This window comes from Polyodon spathula, chromosome 32 (assembly GCF_017654505.1).
Source record: "Polyodon spathula isolate WHYD16114869_AA chromosome 32, ASM1765450v1, whole genome shotgun sequence".
Taxonomy (NCBI): domain Eukaryota; kingdom Metazoa; phylum Chordata; class Actinopteri; order Acipenseriformes; family Polyodontidae; genus Polyodon; species Polyodon spathula.
Window position 1 is genome coordinate 7303374 of NC_054565.1, and position 21851 is coordinate 7325224.

At 51.6% G+C, this 21851-nt stretch overlaps 1 protein-coding gene across 2 annotated transcripts in view; it reads right to left on the reverse strand.

Moving 5' to 3' along the window:
* Positions 1–1973: 1973 nt before the first annotated feature.
* zmym4.1 (zinc finger MYM-type containing 4, tandem duplicate 1) overlaps positions 1974–21851 on the reverse strand; it is a 23545-nt gene continuing 3667 nt past the window's right edge. Inside the window, exons 2-29 of one of the 2 annotated variants that reach the window (XM_041233911.1) lie at positions 18852–18897; positions 17934–18548; positions 17429–17490; positions 16965–17187; positions 16452–16746; positions 15991–16171; positions 15712–15744; positions 15104–15316; positions 14645–14795; positions 13860–13975; positions 13299–13622; positions 12799–12949; positions 12223–12395; positions 11306–11450; positions 10780–10971; positions 9270–9307; positions 8877–9021; positions 8452–8579; positions 7456–7630; positions 7057–7236; positions 6602–6693; positions 5852–6017; positions 5361–5512; positions 4621–4735; positions 4078–4323; positions 3663–3801; positions 2246–2487; positions 1974–2215 (exon numbers count right to left, since the gene is read on the reverse strand). In XM_041233911.1, coding sequence (XP_041089845.1) covers positions 2274–2487; positions 3663–3801; positions 4078–4323; positions 4621–4735; positions 5361–5512; positions 5852–6017; positions 6602–6693; positions 7057–7236; positions 7456–7630; positions 8452–8579; positions 8877–9021; positions 9270–9307; positions 10780–10971; positions 11306–11450; positions 12223–12395; positions 12799–12949; positions 13299–13622; positions 13860–13975; positions 14645–14795; positions 15104–15316; positions 15712–15744; positions 15991–16171; positions 16452–16746; positions 16965–17187; positions 17429–17490; positions 17934–18548; positions 18852–18897 — 4710 coding nt within the window. In that variant the 3' untranslated portion in view covers positions 1974–2215; positions 2246–2273. Of the gene's footprint in view, positions 2488–3662; positions 3802–4077; positions 4324–4620; positions 4736–5360; positions 5513–5851; positions 6018–6601; positions 6694–7056; positions 7237–7455; positions 7631–8451; positions 8580–8876; positions 9022–9269; positions 9308–10779; positions 10972–11305; positions 11451–12222; positions 12396–12798; positions 12950–13298; positions 13623–13859; positions 13976–14644; positions 14796–15103; positions 15317–15711; positions 15745–15990; positions 16172–16451; positions 16747–16964; positions 17188–17428; positions 17491–17933; positions 18549–18851; positions 18898–21851 lie in introns of both variants that reach the window. The other variant, XM_041233910.1, reaches the window with a different exon arrangement.

Here is a 21851-nt window from a genome sequence, read left to right on the forward strand (position 1 = left end):
TCCTCTTCAGTATGTGGTTTGTGTGGACATGCGCTTGTGTGTATAACAATGACTCTAGCAGAGAGGAATAAACACATGGTTCTATATAAAGAATGATCTCGTTTCTTTGTTTCCCTGCTCTCTCTGTTCACCGTTTAAGAGTTACAATGGAAAAACACACCAGGAGAAGCATTTTCCTAAAACTATTCTGAAGCACGACAATTATACGCAAGAAAAACAAAGGCTGAAATCCCTTGTTAATATAAACTTTTATACATAAGAAAGAACCCATTGAAACGAAACCACAGTGTACTGCTCTGTTTTTTTAATCTGTTACATAATCCCGTGTCACATTCTTAATGGAAAAAAAACTATACAATATTTGTTTTAGTCCCCCCCTCACGTCAAATGTTTCAATGGGAGCTCCACAGCAGGATTCCATGGTCTCCCTCCTAACATTTACACTGCAGCTGTACTGTAACTGCTGTGTCACTGTAAAGAGCCCCCGACACAGTATAAACACACACACACAGTCCTATAACACGTGTGTGTCGTCCCCCCCCCATTATTAAACAGACATCTTCACAGGGCGCCCCTCAGCACACAAGAAAACATCCTAAAACATTCAGAGTGGCATCTTAGAGTAATGATCTGCTTCCACTGGAGTCCCATTGCAACCTGTGTAGCTTGGTGAAGCTGTTTGGTATTTCTTTATGTGTCTTGTGTGTTTCAATACTCTCTCTCTCGTCTGCATGCACACTGCACAGTACCCACAGCTATTACAAGTGTGTTTGAATACTCTCTCTCTCTCTCTCTCGTCTGCGTACACACCACTGCATCAGTATGGTACAGCTATTACACAGTGTCACCCAAACTTAAGAAGTATCTCTCTCATTCTCTCTCTCTCTCTCTCTCTCTCTCCTCTGCATGCACATTGCACGGTACCCACAGCTTTTACAAGATGCAGCACATTTTTTTAGGAACCGGACCGCAGAAGAGAAAGATTTCAACCAGCTTTTTTTCAGCAGCATTGTCAATAAATCCGTATCACATCTCCAGCTTTTCATTTCAAGATGACCAGAGGCTTATTTCCCCCTCATATATGCCATCGATTAAAAAAAAAAACACATTAAAAACAAATGCAGCCAGAAACCGAGTCCGTATTCACAATTTAGTAAGAATGAAATTCACAGAGTCAGAGCACAGTGCCTGCAGATTTCTTACAATAACGCTCCACTGCTTCCCAGAGAGCAGGCCAGTGGACTGAGCCTCAACTCCAGTGACTGGCCTCTACAGCAAACGAGGTTTCTCATTTTTTTCCCCCCCATCCAGTTTGGTGAAACTTTATTTGAACCCAATTAATGAACAAATATAAACGGAGCAGTGAGTTAGTGCTGCCGCGAGCTTTCAGAAGTAGTGTTGTGAGAAATGCACATTTAAAAACAAATAAAATTAAAACAGTCCTGGTGAAAACAAAATTCTGGTCTGGGCACTGGCAGCAGGAACTGGAGTTGAGAACCACGGTCGACCCAGGAAAGAAACGCTGTGTCCATACTCCACACACACACACACACACAGGGAGAGTCACTAACACAGCACCACTGTGAACAAACACCAGGGTGACAGCAAGTTACCCTTATCATACACACACTCACTGTGGAGGGGTACTGCCCCAATCACAAAACTGAGCTCCACCAGTGGCAGAGCACAGAGTAACGCTGTTCATTGCAGCTCGCTGAGACACTGTGCAGCATCCGCGACTCCACACGCAGCGCCAGTCTGCTAGCGACCCTGCTTTCCTTGGTGCCGCTGTGGTGCTTTGTTTGTGAAGCCCCCTGGTTTACAGAATGAAATGCTGTCAGTATCAGAGTAGCAGGCTGCACTCCTCACAGGATTGATCATGTGGCTTCTCTAGTCCTGGTACAGGTGCAGTGAAGTCATCGCAACGCTCTGCTGGTCAGGGCTGTGCAGTCCAGGGTTTTAGTGTTTCTGTGGGACAGCCCAGCCTCACAGCTGTACTATAGAGCACACTAACCACTGATCTTGAAATGTTTTCAAACCCCCCCTCCCCCCGTCTCACATTTATACAGGAGTACTGGATTTTTATTTGTTTTTATTAGCAAAAACCAAGAGTGAGGTTTGGCAGGGTCGGAATAATGTATTCTACTTATCTATATATAAAAGTGTGAAATACTACCTCCTATCTCTGACTCCTCTCTGCTCACCCAGTGCATTACTCTCTCTCTCTCTCTCTCTCTCTCTCTCTCTCTCTCTCTCTCTCTCTCTCTCTCTCTCTAGCCCTCTCCCTGGGAGTGGTGGTTCAGGCTGTCCGGACGCCCCTTCCTCAGCTCCTCCTGCACCTCCTGCACCATCAGTATCCTGGTGAGCATGGTCTCCAGCGTTTCGGGGTCGATGGCAAGGGAGGAGTACCAGAGCGGGCTGTTGGGCACGCAAGAGCGCTCGGGCTGCAGGTAGAACACGTCCGTGCGCTGCTTCACACTGTCAGAGCTGGGGAGGGAGAGAGACAGGGAGGAGGAGGAGGAGATCAATACACACGGACAATACTGCCGGGAGAGAAGCTGCTGACGAACAAAAACACAAAGACAAGACTTCTAGTTGAAACAGCAAATCAGAGAATCTATAGAAAGTGAACTGTGCTAGGGCAGGTGTGTGTGCGTGTGTGTCAGTGAGAGTGAGCGAGCGAGCGTGTGTCAGTGAGAGTGAGTGAGCGAGTGTGTGTGAGCGAGAGCGAGTGAGCATGTGTGAGCGAGTGAGGGAGTGTGTGTCAGAGAGTGAGTGAGTGAGCGTGTGTGAGCGAGTGAGAGTGAGCGTGTGTCAGCGAGTGAGTGAGTGAGCGTGTGTGAGTGAGTGAGTGAGCGTGTGTGAGCGAGAGTGAGTGAGCGAGTATCAGTGGGAGTGAGTGAGCGAGCGTGTGTGAGCGAGTGAGGGAGTGTGTGTCAGCGAGAATGAGTGAGCGAGTGTTTCAGTGAGAGTGAGTGAGCGAGCGTGTGTGAGCGAGTGAGGGAGTGTCAGCGAGTGAGGGAGTGTGCGTCAGCGAGAGCGAGCGAGCGAGGGAGCGTGCGTCAGCGAGAGCGAGCGAGCGAGGGAGCGTGCGTCAGCGAGAGCGAGCGAGCGAGGGAGCGTGCGTCAGCGAGAGCGAGCGAGCGTGGGTCAGCGAGAGCGAGCGAGCGTGAGCGAGAGCGAGCGAGCGAGCGTGCGTCAGCGAGAGCGAGCGAGCGAGCGTTTGTGCGTCGCGAGCGAGGTGAGGCGTCAGTGCGTCAGCGAGAGTGAGCGAGCGAGCGTGCGTCAGCGTCAGCGAGAGCGAGCGAGCGTGCGTCAGCGAGAGCGAGCGAGCGAGCGAGCGTGCGTCAGCGAGAGCGAGCGAGCGTGCGTCAGCGAGAGTGAGCGAGCGAGCGAGCGTGCGTCAGCGAGAGTGAGCGAGCGAGCGAGCGTGCGTCAGCGAGAGTGAGCGAGCGAGCGAGCGTGCGTCAGCGAGAGTGAGCGAGCGAGCGAGCGTGCGTCAGCGAGCGTGCGTCAGCGAGAGTGAGCGAGCGAGCGAGCGTGCGTCAGCGAGAGTGCGTCAGCGAGAGTGAGGGAGCGAGCTGTGTAGCTCCTGCAGCCCCACACATGGTGATAAGTAAGCTTGTGAAAGTGCTCTCCTGTTTTGGGACTGGTCTGCTCACCACTTGGACAGGTAGAACTCGTAGAGCCTCACGGGGCAGCGCAGGGGGTTTTCTGTGTTCTCTGCCATCTCCATCACCTCCTCTTCCTCCTCCTCCTCCTCCGGGCTCTGCTTCCGCTTGCCCAGACCAGAGGACTTATCTGAGGGGGGGAAAGAGAGGATTAAGTGCTTTCTCAAGTCTTATACTGTATTAAGGTCTCTTCACTAATTTTTGATGTGCAGGTCATATAGCGAAAATAAAGAGGGACTCTAATATAAGAAACATTCGAATAGCTCTTTGACTTTGGCAAGGCTTGTTTGACAGGGTCACCCCAATAAAGACCCCCCGACACTGAACAGATTTCATGAACGGGGTTCTGCAAGCTGAACCTGCCGCGGCGAATGGGAACGGACGAGCCCAGTTCCGGAGCGCTCACCTGCGGGCTCCTTCTTGGGCACCGGGGGGAAGAAGCGCAGGTAGGTGGTCTTGGCGTTGTGCTTCAGCGCCTTGGTGCAGCGCATGACGTGCGCGAAGGAGAGCCGCTGGTGCTCCCGGACAGTCCTGAGCTGGAACAGCTTGGTGTTGAAGAACAACAGCGTGTTGAGCAGTACGATCGGGGAGTACGCGCCCAGCTGCTTACACTCCCACAGGTACTCCTCCTCCACTCGAGAGTGCAGGTACCCTGGACAGGGGAGAGGGGAGACGCACACAATCAGAAAGCCCGTTACAATCCCGCTTTGAACCAGCATCGCCGTTTCAAAAAAAGAGAAGAGACAAACCCAAAAGCATGCTAAACTCAACCCCTGGGTTTCTGAAAGCCGTAGGGGTGAGTGGTAGCAGGCAGACAGCAGTGTGGAGCTGCACATGCAGGGGGGAGTGTCTGCAGAGAGAAGTGTGGAGCTGCACATGCAGGGGGGAGTGTCTGCAGAGAGCAGTGTGGAGCTGCACATGCAGGGGGGGGTCTGACTCTCACACGTACCGCTGGGCAGGACTGTGGGCTGCCAGTTCTTCAGCATCTTGGTGATCTCCATTGTGAACTTGCTGTAGAAGAGGTCTGTGAAGATGTTCTCTATCCTGCCATTCTCAAACAGGTACTGCACAGAGACAAAGACAGAGGTACAGACGTTATGCATGTTCTATTTTATTAAATGTGCACTTTCGAAAAATGAATAGCATTGCTTCAAAAAGGCTTGGCAGAGAGTCTTCAAAATCAGTCTCTACAGTCAACTGGAGCCATCTGCTGGTCTGAAGCTGAAACTTGATTTGTTCATTCAAAACATTTTCCGTCATACTGGCAGCCATCATGCCTGCATTGTGATTTAAATGAACAGCCAGAACAGACTCTGTACTGAGAGGTACCTGCTGAATGCAGTGTGAGAGACTCTGTACTGAGAGGTACCTGCTGAATGCAGTGTGAGAGATTCTGTACTGAGAGGTACCTGCTGAATGCAGTGTGAGAGACTCTGTACTGAGAGGTACCTGCTGAATGCAGTGTGAGAGACTCTGTACTGAGAGGTACCTGCTGAATGCAGCGTGAGAGACTCTGTACTGAGAGGTACCTGCTGAATGCAGTGTGAGAGACTCTGTACTGAGAGGTACCTGCTGAATGCAGTGTGAGAGACTCTGTACTGAGAGGTACCTGCTGAATGCAGTGTGAGAGACTCTGTACTGACAGGTACCTGCTGAATGCAGTGTGAGAGACTCTGTGCTGACAGGTACCTGCTGAATGCCCAGGCACAGGTAGAAGACGCTGTCTGGCGTGTATTTCTCCCCGCTGGGTCTCCGCAGCTCCTTGATGAACTGACACAGGCCGTAGCTGAGCTCTGCAGAGCTGCAGTTCAGGATGTCCTCCTTCGGCTTCATCGGGCGCGCTGCAGAGAGGGAGAGGAAGAAACTGTTCATGCAAACTCACACTGCGGGCACCTACTTCACAAGACGTGGCTCATGACCACCCACTTAAACACCAGGAGCAGCTCATTCAAATGAGTGTTGTGGAGACAGCGGTAGACTTTCTGATCAAACCTTCCATGGCGTACCGCACAGCCACATTCACGAAGCGTTCACCACTGCAACAAGTTCTCTCCACCCCTCGTTTGTAAAACTACTTGCTAGAGTTACTCTAGAACCAACAAGAAATGATCTGCAGTTTGTTGAGCAGCATGTTAGTTTTGATTGTCTTTCCATAGTGAATATGGCCCTGTGCGTCTCACCCCCGAATCTCAGCTCCTCCGCCCCCTGTGCGTTCTTCCACTGCACCCAGTTCTTCCAGGCGTTCACCCCGTACATGAACTTGAGCGTGTTTCGGGGTTTGCTGGGGGGGGGCATGGCGCTGCGGGACAGAGCGGACGACACCACCGCGGAGGCACGCTTCCGACCCTGCAGACGATCAGAAATCAGCATCACAAACCACACGACCACCCCAAAGATCTGCTACTCTCTTAAAACTGGAGTACTGCTTCGAAAAGGCTCGACAGACGGGTGCCTTCAAATCTGTCTGCTGCACTCAACTGGACTGAAACCTGATTCGTTCATTCAAAGGAAACATTTTCCGAATCACACCGGCCACCCTGCCTGCACTGTGTTTTACAGAAACAGGTACCTGCTGAATGTTGAGACACAGGATCCAACAGCACATCCTTCCCAGAATCTCATTGTGGACAAAAAAGCAGCAAGTGTACCAATCTGACAGTGTTGAGGAAAATGTTTGAGACCAGCCAAGTGTTTGATACTGTTCAGTGAACATACTGTAACGCCATGGTTGTGCTGCTTGTGCACTATAGTTTAAAACTGCTTAATTTAACAAAGAAATGTATTGAATGCTTCAGAATGTAATGCATGTGTTACTGATGCCTCTGCCCTAGTGTAAGCTAGCTGGAAGGTGTGTGTGCTGGACTCAGCTGCTTGTTTGTTTCTGAGCTGTGTATCTTGTCTATCCCCTGCCCTCGTGCTCCTGCTCTCACCCGTTTCCGTGGTGGGAATCCATCCCTGGGTCTCCTCCGGCCACGCTGCCTGGGCGTCACGACCACCTCCCTCCCAGCTGGCTCCAACAACTCTGGGGTGGAAGCAACGATGAGAAGACACTGTGTGTGCAGTGCGAGGAGGCTCTGTGGTGTGTGTGGTGTGAGGAGGCTCTGTGGTGTGTGTGGTGTGAGGAGGCTCTGTGGTGTGAGGAGGCTCTGTGGTGTGTGTGGTGTGAGGAGGCTCTGTGGTGTGTGTGGTGTGAGGAGGCTCTGTGGTGTGAGGAGGCTCTGTGGTGTGTGTGGTGTGAGGAGGCTCTGTGGTGTGTGTGTGGTGTGAGGAGGCTCTGTGGTGTGTGTGGTGTGAGGAGGCTCTGTGGTGTGTGTGCAGTGTGAGGAGGCTCTGTGGTGTGTGTGCAGTGTGAGGAGGCTCTGTGGTGTGTGTGCTGCTCACTCACCCGGGGGGAAGTCTGCCTCGATGTCCTGCTCCTGCTCCATGCGGGAGAGCTGCTTCAGCTCGGGCGCTGGCTCCTGCATTGCGCTGGATCTCAGGGCGTAGTGATTCAGCTCCTCCTCCCAGCTGTGCGGGGTTGACACGGCCTCTGACTCCAGATCCCCGCTGTACGTGCTGCCCTGATCTGCAGGTGCCCCCAAAACAGTCTCAAAACACCAGCGCAATTCAAGCAAGCAAAATCAAATCGTTACTTTTTACACAGAGCCTTTCGTGATATGTCTCCTCAAAGTGCTTTACAGAGGAACATTTAAAAAAAGTGTGCAACACACAAAAACAATGGTTCACTAAGACTGAAACCAGCTGACTCCCAGCTGACTCCCAGCGTGTCACCCCACCCCCTCACCCCCGTGTGAGGCAGGCTTCTCCTTCTCCTCCTCCTCCTCGGCGATCATCTCTGCCATCTGCAGCAGGTCCGCCTCGAAGGGGTTCGAGGGGATCTTCTCCTTGATGTCCTGGATCGTCTCCAGGATCTTCGCAGCGCTGTCCAGAGTGGTGGGGATGAACATGGGCACTGGCAGCTGAGAGGAGGAGGAGGAGAGGGGATGGGGAAAGAGACACCGAGAAGCCACTTTAAAATTGAATTTGAGAGAAAGTGTATTCAGGCCATATAATATTAAAACTGTACTATACATTATTCTGCATAACTAAATCATGATTTTTTTTTTTAACTAGATATACAGACAGATATAAGTGATGCTGCTGGAGGTCAGCGTTTCAGTTTTTTGTTTTCTTGCAAACTCCCTCACATCATCACACTAAACATCCTTCCTCTCTCCACACAACAAAACAACATACTGCTGCAAACACTAAAACAATCAAAACAGAAAAACAACGAAGAACAAAAGAAAGAAAACTTCTGCTTTCCTAAAATTCAAACAAATCCAATGAGACGACGTTCCCAAACTCAGCGGACTCCTCCTGGGAATTCTACGCCGCAGTGAGGGAGTCGCACGCTTCTGCACCAAACAAATAACTGTGCTGTGGACCTCAAAGACATGACTAACTGATTCATAAAACAAACCGGGCCTGCAGACCTCGGCTCACAGTGGGAAACTAAAGAACTCGAGTTACCTCCAGGGTACTACAGTAACTAAAGCGGCTTCAGCATTACAGACCCCAGCTGGGAACTATAGCGCTTCCCTCGGGGGCCATAGTCTCCCACCATACGTCTCCTCTCCAGTCCATATTTAAAACGTTATTCTCACACACACACATACTATTCATAAAGCAATCCAAGTTAAAAACCACACACACTCTGGTCCCTTTGTTTTGCACGCATCCTGGCACCCCATTAAGCCACTGCAGCGTGTCCTGGAGAGCAGCAGGTGTGTGGACTCACCGGCAGGGGCACCCCGAAGGGGTAGGGTGTGTACTGGGTGTACAGGTTCATAGGTACAGGCACGAACACTGGCACTGGGATCGGTAGCACTATGAACTCCGGCTTGGGCTTGGGCTCCGGTTCCGGTTCTAGAGGACACAGGGAGACACCGATTAGCACGGCATCACGGACAGCACCCACTGAGCAAGTCAGAACCGAAGCGATACATGCTTCTATCAACTTGGTTTTACTCTCGCGTTAAAAATGTAGTTTAAATGAAATAACGGCCACTGCTATGCATCATTCAAAGAGCGGATTTGCTCTTCGCTCGCTGGCCCGACACAGCCTGGCGCGCGCGAGAATCAAAGGCACGCTCCAGCCAGTTGGAGGAAGCCGTGACCCCACGCGGGGACAGCGAAGGCGCCCCTCCGCAGCCCCGCACCTACCTGTCTGGCACTCCTTGCTCTGGGTGTGTGGTCTGCACGAGGTGGCCTTGGTCTGGCTGATGGGCTTGCAGAGCAGGGCTTTGTTCTTCAGAATGCGCGGGGGGGCCGCGGGGGGCAGCTTCAGAGCATCGGTCTGAGTGCTGGCCTGCCGGTGAAAACACATACAGGTGAAACCAGAAAACCGCTTCCCTGAAACTAATACAGGGAGTAAAAACAAATAAAGAACAGCTGGACTCAAGGTTGCAAAAAATAAATATTTAAAAAAAAAAAAAGGAATACTAAGTTGTTTATGCTCCAAATCCAATGAGGTATCAACAGGGATGGGAAAAAGAGACTCCTACTGCATAGCAGTGTCAGCCACTCCAGGTTTTACTAGGAGTAAAATAAACTTACATGTTCGATGACCTTGGTTTGCGCAGGAGGGACAGCTCCTGTTGAAATAAACAAGCAGGTATGTATCAGGGCACAGAGACGCAGTCGTCTACACCTACTGTGCGTGTGTGTGTGTGTGTGTGTGTGTGTGTGTGTGACAGCTGGATGGTTGAGGGCTGAGCGACAGCTGACGTGTCGGGGTAATCGTCATAAGTATTCCTACCCTTTACAGTGTGTGTGTGTCACTGCACAGCCCCGTGTGTGTCACTGCACAGCCCCATTAGCAGTATTCCTACCCTGTGTGTGTGTATCACTTTACAGCCCCATTAGCAGTATTCCTACCCTGTGTGTGTGTGTCACTGCACAGCCCCGTTAGCAGTATTCCTACCCTGTGTGTGTGTATCACTTTACAGCCCCGTTAGCAGTATTCCTACCCTGTGTGTGTGTGTCACTGCACAGCCCCGTTAGCAGTATTCCTACCCTGTGTGTGTGTATCACTTTACAGCCCCATTAGCAGTATTCCTACCCTGTGTGTGTGTGTGTATCACTTTACAGCCCCATTAGCAGTATTCCTACCCTGTGTGTGTGTGTGTGTGTGTGTGTATTCCTACCCTGTGTGTGTGTGTGTGTGTCACTGCACAGCCCCGTTAGCAGTATTCCTACCCTGTGTGTGTGTGTGTGTATCACTGTACAGCCCCGTTAGCAGTATTCCTACCCTGTGTGTGTGTGTGTGTGTGTCAGTGCACAGCCCCGTTAGCAGTATTCCTGTGTGTGTGTGTGTGTGCACAGCCCCGTTAGCAGTATTCCTACCCTGTGTGTGTGTGTGTGTGTGTCACTGCACAGCCCCGTTAGCAGTATTCCTACCCTGTGTGTGTGTGTGTGTGTCACTGCACAGCCCCGTTAGCAGTATTCCTACCCTGTGTGTGTGTATCACTTTACAGCCCCGTTAGCAGTATTCCTACCCTGTGTGTGTGTGTGTGTCACTGCACAGCCCCGTTAGCAGTATTCCTACCCTGTGTGTGTGTGTGTGTGTCACTGCACAGCCCCGTTAGCAGTATTCCTACCCTGTGTGTGTGTGTGTGTCACTGCACAGCCCCGTTAGCAGTATTCCTACCCTGTGTGTGTGTGTGTGTCACTTTACAGCCCCATTAGCAGTATTCCTACCCTGTGTGTGTGTGTGTCACTGCACAGCCCCGTTAGCAGTATTCCTACCCTGTGTGTGTGTGTGTGTCACTTTACAGCCCCGTTAGCAGTATTCCTACCCTGTGTGTGTGTGTGTGTGTCACTGCACAGCCCCGTTAGCAGTATTCCTACCCTGTGTGTGTGTGTGTGTGTCAGTGTGTGTGTGACACAGCCCCGTTAGCAGTATTCCTACCCTGTGTGTGTGTGTGTGTGTCACTGCACAGCCCCGTTAGCAGTATTCCTACCCTGTGTGTGTGTGTGTGTGTCACTGCACAGCCCCGTTAGCAGTATTCCTACCCTGTGTGTGTGTGTGTGTGTCACTGCACAGCCCCGTTAGCAGTATTCCTACCGTGCAGTGCCGCGGTAGAGTCCACGCAGGGCTGTGCGGCCGGCGTGCTTGCGAGGGACACCACACTGGCGATGACGGGCGTGGCCTCCTTGTGTCCAGGGGGCGAGAGGGGCAGGGAGGGCAGGGCAGAGGGGAGCTGGGGAGCAAGAGGGCCAGGCACTGGGGCAATAGGGGAGACACCAACTGCATTCACTGTGGAGAGGAGAAAATAATATTAACACTTCTGCACTCTGAGGAAAAAAAACAATGGGTATCTCTGTTTTATTAAGATTGGTATTCTTAAAATACTATTCATTAAAATGAGCATGAATCAGTTAAGAGTTTATTTATTTTCAATAACACACTTCAAAGTTGGCACCCTTCATTATTATACAAGCCTTCCAGAAATGAATGTATTCTCTGATGTAGCGTTACTGTTACTCCTGGTTCTGTCATGTTAAGTTGTTCTATTCCAGAGTAAGCAGGTGCAGCCTGTACCCTGGCTTGTAAACAGGGGGATGGTGGGAGGAGTGTGTGTTTACTGCACCTGTGTTGCTGGAGGCCTCTGCTGAGCTGTGCTGACTGCAGAAGACCAGGAGACACTGCAGGTTACAGAAATGCTTCATCTCTCCGTGCCACTTCACCGACTCGATCAGCTTGCCCTGCCGCTTGCACGCGTCACACTTCGCCATCTGCACAGAGACGCACAGGGGAGGGGGGTCAAACGGCACAGAGACACAGAGAGAGGGATCAAACTGCACAGAGAGGGGTCAAACTGCACAGAGACCCAGAGAGGGGTCAAACTGCACAGAGACCCAGAGAGAGGGGTCAAACTGCACAGAGACCCAGAGAGAGGGGTCAAACTGCACAGAGACACACAGAGAGGGGTCAAACTGCACAGAGACACACAGAGAGGGGTCAAACTGCACAGAGACACACAGAGAGGGGTCAAACTGCACAGAGACACACAGAGAGGGGTCAAACTGCACAGAGACACAGAGAGGGGTCAAACTGCACAAAGACACAGAGAGAGGGGTCAAACTGCACAGACACACACAGAGGGGTCAAACTGCACAGACACACACAGAGAGGGGTCAAACTGCACAGAGAGGGGTCACTGCACAGAGACAGAGAGGGGTCAAACTGCACAGAGACACAGAGAGGGGTCAAACTGCACAGAGACACAGAGAGGGGTCAAACTGCACAGAGACACACAGAGAGGGGTCAAACTGCACAGAGACACACAGAGAGGGGTCAAACTGCACAGACACACACAGAGAGGGGTCAAACTGCACAGACACACACAGAGAGGGGTCAAACTGCACAGACACACACAGAGAGGGGTCAAACTGCACAGACACACACAGAGAGGGGTCAAACTGCACAGGGACAATGCAAAGTCACCTTCAACTGTAGCAAGCTTTTAACACTGGGCTGGTCTTTTTAGTGCTATGCTCCCCTCACCTGGTAGAAGAGGACGGTGTAGAGGGACATGCACTCCTCACTGCAGAACTCCTCCAGCTTCCCTGCAAAGTGATTCTGCACCAATCTCTGGGAGGCGCTGCTGCAGTAGGTGCAGGAGCGGCAGTGAGCGCCCCAGCGCTTAGCCAGGTCGTGCTTATACAGCAGCTTGCAGCCTGCAACACAAGCAGAGCTTCAGGGCAGTGTAGGGTCCTGGGCTGCAATATCACCGTGCTGGGTAGATTTTTTTTAAAGGGCTGAAGTCAGTTGAAATTAAAACCTGGTATCATTTTTGACCCGGCGCACGTAATAAATTTATGTCCATTGCTAGCCTTTCAGAAAAACATTTCAAAACTGTTGCATGTACTTTTCATGGAAATGGAAATGAAGACTCCTACTGCGCAGCAGTCTCAGCCAGTCCAGGTTTTACTATTACAAGCTAGCTCAGACACAGTGTGAAGGCAAACAAGCTTGTGTGGGTCTTACTGAACTCTGAGTGAAACCTGGAACAGAGCACACTGCTGTGCAGTGGGAGTGTTGTTTCCGACAGCGCTGAGACAGTGTTAAACGCCGCCCCACCTTCGCTGCAGAAGGAGCGGCCCTGCTTGTTGAATTTGATGGTCTCCTTGGCGATCTTCTCGATCTTGCAGTACTCGCACCGCGCCATCACGAAGCTGACCTTCTTGAACTCGTCGAAGCACATCTTCCCACAGAACAGCAGCATGCGGTCCTGAGGGAGGAGGGAGAGTTACTCCGAGAGAGGAAGGGTTTACCCAACAGAAAGAGCCGCTAGCTTCAGGGTCGCAGTTACTAAACACTTCAACTGAAAGTAAAACCACGTACAGACTTCTGAGCTTGAAAACTGTTTGAAACTGGGTCGACAAACCCTAACGGAATAGAAGAACCACCGTGCTTAATGATCAAACTCAATAACAGAGAGAGCACTCACACACCCGACCCCTATAGTATTTTGACTTCAGTGACGGTTAGTGTGACGCAGATCTGATTCATTTTTATTTTGGCCCGTTTCAACCCTTGTCTGTTTTTCAGGGAACACCACAAGCAGGAGGGGAACGTACCTTGAACTGGAGGAGCTCTGGTTTGGACAGGAAGAGTCTGTGGCAGTGCTGGCAGCTGAGCTTGGGCATGCCAGCGGCGCGGGAGAGGGGGGCCTGCGCCTGCGTCTGCTGCTGGCTCTGTCCCGCCAGCCTCTGCACCGGAGAGCTGGCCAGGCTCCCCGGAGTGAGCGGCTGGGCCCCCAGCCCCGTGCTGGCCGTGGAGCTTGTGGTGCTGACCAGTGAAGAGGAGGAGAAGGAGGAGGAGGAGGGCATGCTGACGATCACCTGGCCCTGAGTCAGGGGCACCACCGAGGAGGCCTGGCCAGAGGGTTTGCTGAATGTGTTCTAGGGAAGAGGAGAGGAAAGAGACGTTAAAATCAGTAAACTTGAAGCAGCAGCAGCAGGTCTACCTGGCTACTTCTACCACGCTATCTGAAGAAGGCGGAAGCCAAAACATTGTAGCTAATTATTAAAATGGAACAAACACAGAAGTCACAGATACTTGTCAAACTGCGCAATTGCTTCTCACTTATCAGACAGGAGAAGGAAACGCACACACACACGAGGCTCAGCAGACCTCACCTGGAAGTTGACCACACAGTTGTAGCTGCAGAAGTTGCGAATGCTCCCGTCAGACATCGCTAAGTGATACTGAGGCACAGCGGAGGTTTTGCAGCTGTTACACTGAACAGGAATGCCTGAGGAAAGAGGCAACACAATCACATCACACACCGCTGTGTGATCTTTACAAATACATGCAAAACAGGGGAGTCTGTTTCAATAATACACCTGAACAAGGGGAGCTCTGAACCCCAGGACTGGGTGCTGCAGCAGTACTAGTGTGAGTTTCTAACCCTGCTCAAACTCCTGCCTCCTGATCATTGCAATATTAATAACAATAGACTTCACTGAGGGGAGTTCTGAACCCCAGGACTGGGTGCAGCAGCAGTGCTAGTGTGAGTTTCTAACCCTGCTCAAACTCCTGGCACCTGATCATTTCAATATTAATAATGATAGACTTCACTGAGAGGAGTTCTGAACCCCAGGACTGGGTGCTGCAGCAGTGCTAGTGTGAGTTTCTAACCCTGCTCAAACTCCTGCCTCCTGATCATTGCAATATTAATAACAATAGACTTCACTGAGGGGAGTTCTGAACCCCAGGACTGGGTGCAGCAGCAGTGCTAGTGTGAGTTTCTAACCCTGCTCAAACTCCTGGCACCTGATCATTTCAATATTAATAACAATAGACTTCACTGAGGGGAGCTCTGAACCCCAGGACTGGGTGCAGCAGCAGCAGCAGCAGCAGGGCTAGTGTGAGTTTGAAGCCCTTTCTTTTATTCTTCAGCAGAGCTGTAGCGTTGCAGTACCTGAAGTGGAGATGGACTGCACGCTGTACGCGGAGAGGCAGTGCACAGAGCAGAACAGCTCCGTCTTCCCCTGGGCGTTTGTGTTCTCCACCATCTCAGCCGAGGAGCGCAGAGCGCGGCACACAGTGCAGGGGGTCACCTTCGCACACTTCTGCAGGGAGACAGCAACACATTCAATAAGAATAAGAACAACAATACATTCACTTATAAAAATCACATACTGACAAAACATCTATCAATCCCTGTGAAGGGTCTGGCAGTCCTGCACGTTACTGATCAGAGGGTGTGAAGGGTCTGGCAGTCCTGCGTGTGATTGATCAGCAGGTTGTGAAGGGTCTGGCAGTCCTGCACATTATTGATCAGCGGGTTGAAGGGTCTGGCAGTCCTGCGTGTGATTGATCAGCAGGTTGTGAAGGGTCTGGCAGTCCTGCGTGTAATTGACGGAGCGTGTCGGTCTACCTGCTTGTACGTGGCGAGGCAGGTGGAGCTGCAGAACTTCTTGGCCTGGCCCTCGATCTGCAGCACGCTGCACTGGCCTGTCCCGCTGTAGCAGTACGCCCCGCAGTGCTCACAGCAGTTCATCGTCAGGTTGTTGGCGGCTCTGAACCGCGAGAAGCACAAGTCGCTGCACAGCTTGTGCACCACGTTCTGGTAGTTCACTTCGTGACGAATCTGAAAGCGAGACACACGCGCGCACGCACACACACGCACACACACGCACACAGACAATCACCTTTTAAAAGAGAGTTAACTGGAAAAGAGTACATTTATTTTCTCCTCACGATGTTTTATTCATTCCAGCTGTTGCACAGGAATCAATGCCAGTTCATGACGTATACAGAGAGAAAACACACAGCGTGAAATACGGCACTGCCAAAACCACCAGATCAAATGATTCATCACACAAACACATGGGTTTTGTTTCAAGCACGTTTACATTACTTACCCGAGACGAACCTCCTTAAACAGTTAATAAGATCAGTAACAGTTCGCTACAGCTTTAAAAACATTCTTTAAATATTTGTACACATTTCTATTTGAATATTATTTTATTCTTCTCAACTCACCTGCAGGGCCCCTGTCTGTTGACTCTGCATGTCCTGTCAGTGCACAAGAAAGCAGTTTGAGTATCCCTCTCTCCCTTCACTCACTCCCTCAGCTCGTCTGTTACTCTCAGATCAATACAAGTGAACAGGTCACGATACATGGAACAGCATTCTGGGGCAAACAGGAGCCAGGACAACGCCCGTCTTACAACCTGCTCCCCAGTATAAAGGGGGGGGGGGAAATCACTGCTATAACAAACCGAAAGCACAAGGCAGTCAGGGGGTATGGGAGGCACGCACCAGGGCTCTCATCTGACACATGCTGCACTTGATGATCCTGCCCTCGCTGGGCTCCGACGTCGGCAGCACGCTTTTCCTCTTGAAGTCGAACGGAGTGAGGCAGGCCTGGCTGCAGAAATCCTTCACCGTCCCCACGCTGTCCACCGGAGCACAGATCACGTCCTTCGGGTTGGCGATCTCTCTGTGAAAAGAGCCGCACGCGGTTTCAAGCTCGCACTAGCCCTGCTGCCGCGCCCTGTCCTGGGTTTCAGACACCCCCCTTGTTTAGGTGTATTACTGCAACAAGCAGGTCGGGGTCAAGGGTTTGAACAATCAGGTCCAAAGAGAATTAAGGGCTGCCTTATAAAGAGGGAGCCCTTTAGTAGAGCAATAATAACAATAACAATAAAGCAGACAGAACACAGTAACAGCATTCTCAGTAACGACAGCAGCAGCCCAGCCCTCCACACCACAGATCTTACTTCAGGCAGTAGTGGCACGTCTTCCGGATGAGAGGTTTGAGGGGGGGCACGTTGTAGCCGGTCAGGCAGAGCGTGGAGCAGAAGAGCTGGGTGGAGCCCTTGCGCTGGTAGGCAGTCTGGCCCTTCTGCAGGACCTTCTTGCACCCCGAGCAGGACACCCTGACAGCCTGGGCAGGGGCTGGAGCCGGGGCCGGGGCAGGGGCAGGGCTGGGGAGGAGGGGCTTCGCTACCAGGGGCCCCGGGACAATCCTCACCGGGGCAGAAGCAGCAACACCTCCCGAGGTGTACTGGGGACCTGGAGGGGGGGGGATTAATGCACTGTAATTTAGAGCGGGGAACATTCTGCACAGTATCCGTTTCTCACCGTCCTTTATTTGTACCAATACGAAGAGGGAGGCTGATAAAAGTAACGACATTATTAGTACTTCCTATTGAGTTTGGCTTTGCACATTAATAACCCTGATTTGTACGAAAGGTTGGGTCCGGTCAGTAAGAAGCAGCGATTCTCCTCACCTGCAGGGCTGCCGCTGACAGAGAACACGGCGCTGATTTTCAGCTCCTCGTGAGTCTGGGGCTGCTTCTGGTTGTACTCCTCTGCGTTGTCTGGCTCATCTTTGATGTTGTCAATGAGGCCGGTCTGGGGCGCCAGCGCCTTGTCGTACTCCTCGTCCACGGGCTCATCCTTGATCTGCAGCTCCGGGACCAGGGGGGCCCTCGCACCCTCGCTGTGGGGCTCCTGCCGGACACACCAGGGATTTCAATACACTGCACACGCAAGGACTTGCATGTGGAGTGTGTACAATATATTACACACAAATACAGGAGTAGAAATACGAGACGTTAAGAATGTACTCATAATCTCATGATTCATTTCTGGAGACACCCGGGTGCCGGTGCTCCTGTAGATGATGCAGTTGCTCATGCAATATTGCATTCCTGTCTTCGCTCAGAGAGAATGCTGTCCTGAACCCACTCACCCGGTACGCAGCGTCCGGGCGCACTGACACAGGCGACTCCAGCCTCCTTCCGTTCTCTTGTCCTGGAAGAGCAAACAACACCACGTTTGATCCGTTCCTGGTTTTACTATGAGTTCAAGACAGCCCTCAGCTTGTTTTCTATACACAGAGGCTGATGAAGCGCATGGTAAAACCTGGAATAGGTGAAACAGCTATGCAATAGGAGTCTTACTGGCATCCCTGAGAACACAGCGAAAAACCTCACTGCCGTTCTCAGGCACTAGTTCAAATAGTGGTAGTGTCTTTAAAATAATAATTATAACATGTGAAAAAACAGCAAATGACTACCTTCTACAAAATAACAACAATTAACAGCAATAATCAGATTGAAACTCCAAACAATGGTCTCTGAATACAAGCTAAAACCCACAAGCACATATCCAGCATTTTTAACAGACAACCCAGCCCCTGGCGTTGTGGCGTTCCCTCAGTGAGCAGCACACAGCGCTGGACTGGGAGCCCTCACCTGCTGCAGTCGGGGTCTTGTTGCTCTGGGTCTCGCTCCCTCTCGAACCCGTTCCACTGGCCTCCTTCTGCGCCGGGGTCCTGTGCCCTAGCTCATCCTCGCTGACCGGGCTGAGTCCTGCCCCCGAGACGGAGCTCCACACCATGCCCTCCACACCCCGCTGCCTCCGCTCCCCTCCAGGACTCTGCTCATCCTCGTTCCCCTCTGCTGTGACTGCAGCAGCTGTGGCTTCGAAGCTGGGCTCCCCACTCCCACTCTCAGGACTGGCTTTCCCCAGCTCCTCTTCCTCCTCCTCCTCGTCCTCCTCCTCCTCTTCCTCCTCCTCACCCTGGGGACGGCGGGAGACAATGGGAGACTTGAATCCGTGCGGAACGTCGCTGTTATCGTCGTCCTCGTCTCCCGGAGCATCCCCGAATTCCCCCTCACTGTCGCTCCCCACCACGGGAATGCCTGCCAGTTCGTCTCCATTCCCGAAGGGATCCCCCTCCTCCTCGGCCAGGGGGGGGTTTATCCGGAGCCCCCCGAAGCCAGCAGCAGACGGGCTGTCCTTTTTGCTCCGAAGCATTTTAGCAGAATATTCCTCGGCTGACTCCGTTTCCATTTCCACCTCGGCGCCTGTTTGGATCAAAGCAAACAGAATCAGCTGCAGCAAAGCAACAGGGAAGAGCCTGAGTGACTCAGCAGCCCCCCTGCTGCCCCCCGCCCTGTGTTTCACAAGCGCCCCTCCATGAAGCCTGCTACTGAAATGAGCAGGAGGGTGTGCACCTAACCCGGCTCACTCTCCTGGCCACCTCAATAATATCTCCAAACATGCCTAGTTACAAACCCTGCCTTGGGTCTCAATGCCTGCTATCTTTAATCCTTCAACAAGCAGGAACAATCACACCTTAAACTTGTAGCATTTGATCAGATACCTACTTCTATCCGTGCTGCCGCCAAAAACACTGCGCGTTTTCTCTTCATTCTGCAAAGAAAAACAGTGAATTTCATTAGCAGCCTTTTACAAAAGGGCGCTCTCGTCAATTACTAAACTACCATCAAAAGCAGGTCCCTGGATTCCTGTGCAAAGTGAACCCACAGGAAAGCAAGTCAAGCACACCAGCGCTGCTCCACTTCGTTTAGTTTCTTATCTAGTTTCACGCAATCATAACTTCAGAGAAGACTGAGGAGTCAAACTAAACCAAAAGGAGCCAAACTAAATCTAACTCAACAGAACGCTATGCAGTGATGTGTAATCACGTTGCTCACATGTATTTACTTAGTGATGACCTTAGGGCACATGTATTACAGGTTCTGTGTAAAAACGTGCACAGCACTCAAACACGCTTCAATGGGGACACTTTGTTGCACGCATACAGGACTCTCTAGGGTTTCATTCGGCATCATATTATCCTGTGCACTGCAGGGAGGTATTGATTCATTTCACCTAACTCTGTGTTCATGAAGTTAATAACAACAGAGATACACATCACGAGGCACCCACTGCCAACAACCGCGTCACACTCCCTCACTGGCTTCCTATGAAACCTCTCATGCGTGCAACTCACTGTGCAGGGCACGACCTAAACAACGCGATCAGACCTGCGGATCAGCTCCGATTCAACACAACCTGAACTGATGCAGCCCCGTCGCGATGCACCAACTCAATTCAGGACTTTGAGAAACTATTCCTCACATGTTTAAAAATAAATAATGATTGGAGATCATCCTTTTGATTTTGCACATTCAAGAAAGACCACCTCGTTCCGACACAGTTCCGCACAGACCTGGTCAGATACACACAGAACAGTAAGTGAGTTTTCAACAGCAGGGTCACCATGCATTTCACCCAAACAATCACACCCCCTCTCCTCTTCAGCACGCATTTCACCCAAACAATTTCTCCTCTTCAGCACGCATTTCACCCAAACAATCACACCCCCTCTCCTCTTCAGCACGCATTTCACCCAAACAATCACCCCCCCTCTCCTCTTCAGCACGCATTTCACCCAAACAATCACACCCCCTCTCCTCTTCAGCACGCATTTCACCCAAACAATCACACCCCCTCTCCTCTTCAGCACGCATTTCACCCAAACAATCACACCCCCTCTCCTCTTCAGCACGCATTTCACCCAAACAATCACACCCCCTCTCCTCTTCAGCACGCATTTCACCCAAACAATCACACCCCCTCTCCTCTTCAGCACGCATTTCACCCAAACAATCACACCCCCTCTCCTCTTCAGCACGCATTTCACCCAAACAATCACACCCCCTCTCCTCTTCAGCACGCATTTCACCCAAACAATCACACCCCCTCTCCTCTTCAGCACGCATTTCACCCAAACAATCACACCCCCTCTCCTCTTCAGCACGCATTTCACCCAAACAATCACACCCCCTCTCCTCTTCAGCACGCATTTCTCCCAAACAATCACACCCCCTCTCCTCTTTAGCACGCATTTCACCCAAACAATCACTCCCCCTCTCCTCTTCAGCACGCATTTCACCCAAACAATCACACCCCCTCTCCTCTTCAGCACGCATTTCACCCAAACATCACACCCCCTCTCCTCTTCAGCACGCATTTCACCCAAACAATCACACCCCCTCTCCTCTTCAGCACGCATTTCACCCAAACAATCACCCCCCCTCTCCTCTTCAGCACGCATTTCACCCAAACAATCACACCCCCTCTCCTCTTCAGCACGCATTTCACCCAAACAATCACACCCCCTCTCCTCTTCAGCACGCATTTCACCCAAACAATCACACCCCCTCTCCTCTTCAGCACGCATTTCACCCAAACAATCACACCCCCTCTCCTCTTCAGCACGCATTTCACCCAAACAATCACACCCCCTCTCCTCTTCAGCACGCATTTCACCCAAACAATCACACCCCCTCTCCTCTTCAGCACGCATTTCACCCAAACAATCACACCCCCTCTCCTCTTCAGCACGCATTTCACCCAAACAATCACACCCCCTCTTCTTCAGCACGCATTTCACCCAAACAATCACACCCCCTCTCCTCTTCAGCACGCATTTCACCCAAACAACCACACCCCCTCTCCTCTTCAGCACGCATTTCACACAAACAACTTGGGGGAACACCGAAGTCATGGGTTTCTCCTCTTCAGCACGCATTTCACCCAAACAATCACACCCCCTCTCCTCTTCAGCACGCATTTCACCCAAACAATCACACCCCCTCTCCTCTTCAGCACGCATTTCACCCAAACAATCACACCCCCTCTCCTCTTCAGCACGCATTTCACCCAAACAATCACACCCCCTCTCCTCTTCAGCACGCATTTCAGCACGCATTTCACCCAAACAATCACACCCCCTCTCCTCTTCAGCACGCATTTCACCCAAACAATCACACCCCCTCTCCTCTTCAGCACGCATTTCACCCAAACAATCACACCCCCTCTCCTCTTCAGCACGCATTTCACCCAACCAATCACACCTCTCCTCTTCAGCACGCATTTCACCCAAACAATCACACCCCCTCTCCTCTTCAGCACGCATTTCACCCAAACAATCACACCCCCTCTCCTCTTCAGCACGCATTTCACCCAAACAATCACACCCCCTCTCCTCTTCAGCACGCATTTCACCCAAACAATCACCCCCCCTCTCCTCTTCAGCACGCATTTCACCCAAACAATCACACCCCCTCTCCTCTTCAGCACGCATTTCACCCAAACAATCACACCCCCTCTCCTCTTCAGCACGCATTTCACCCAAACAATCACACCCCCTCTCCTCTTCAGCACGCATTTCACCCAAACAATCACACCCCCTCTCCTCTTCAGCACGCATTTCACCCAAACAATCACACCCCCTCTCCTCTTCAGCACGCATTTCACCCAAACAATCACACCCCCTCTCCTCTTCAGCACGCATTTCACCCAAACAATCACACCCC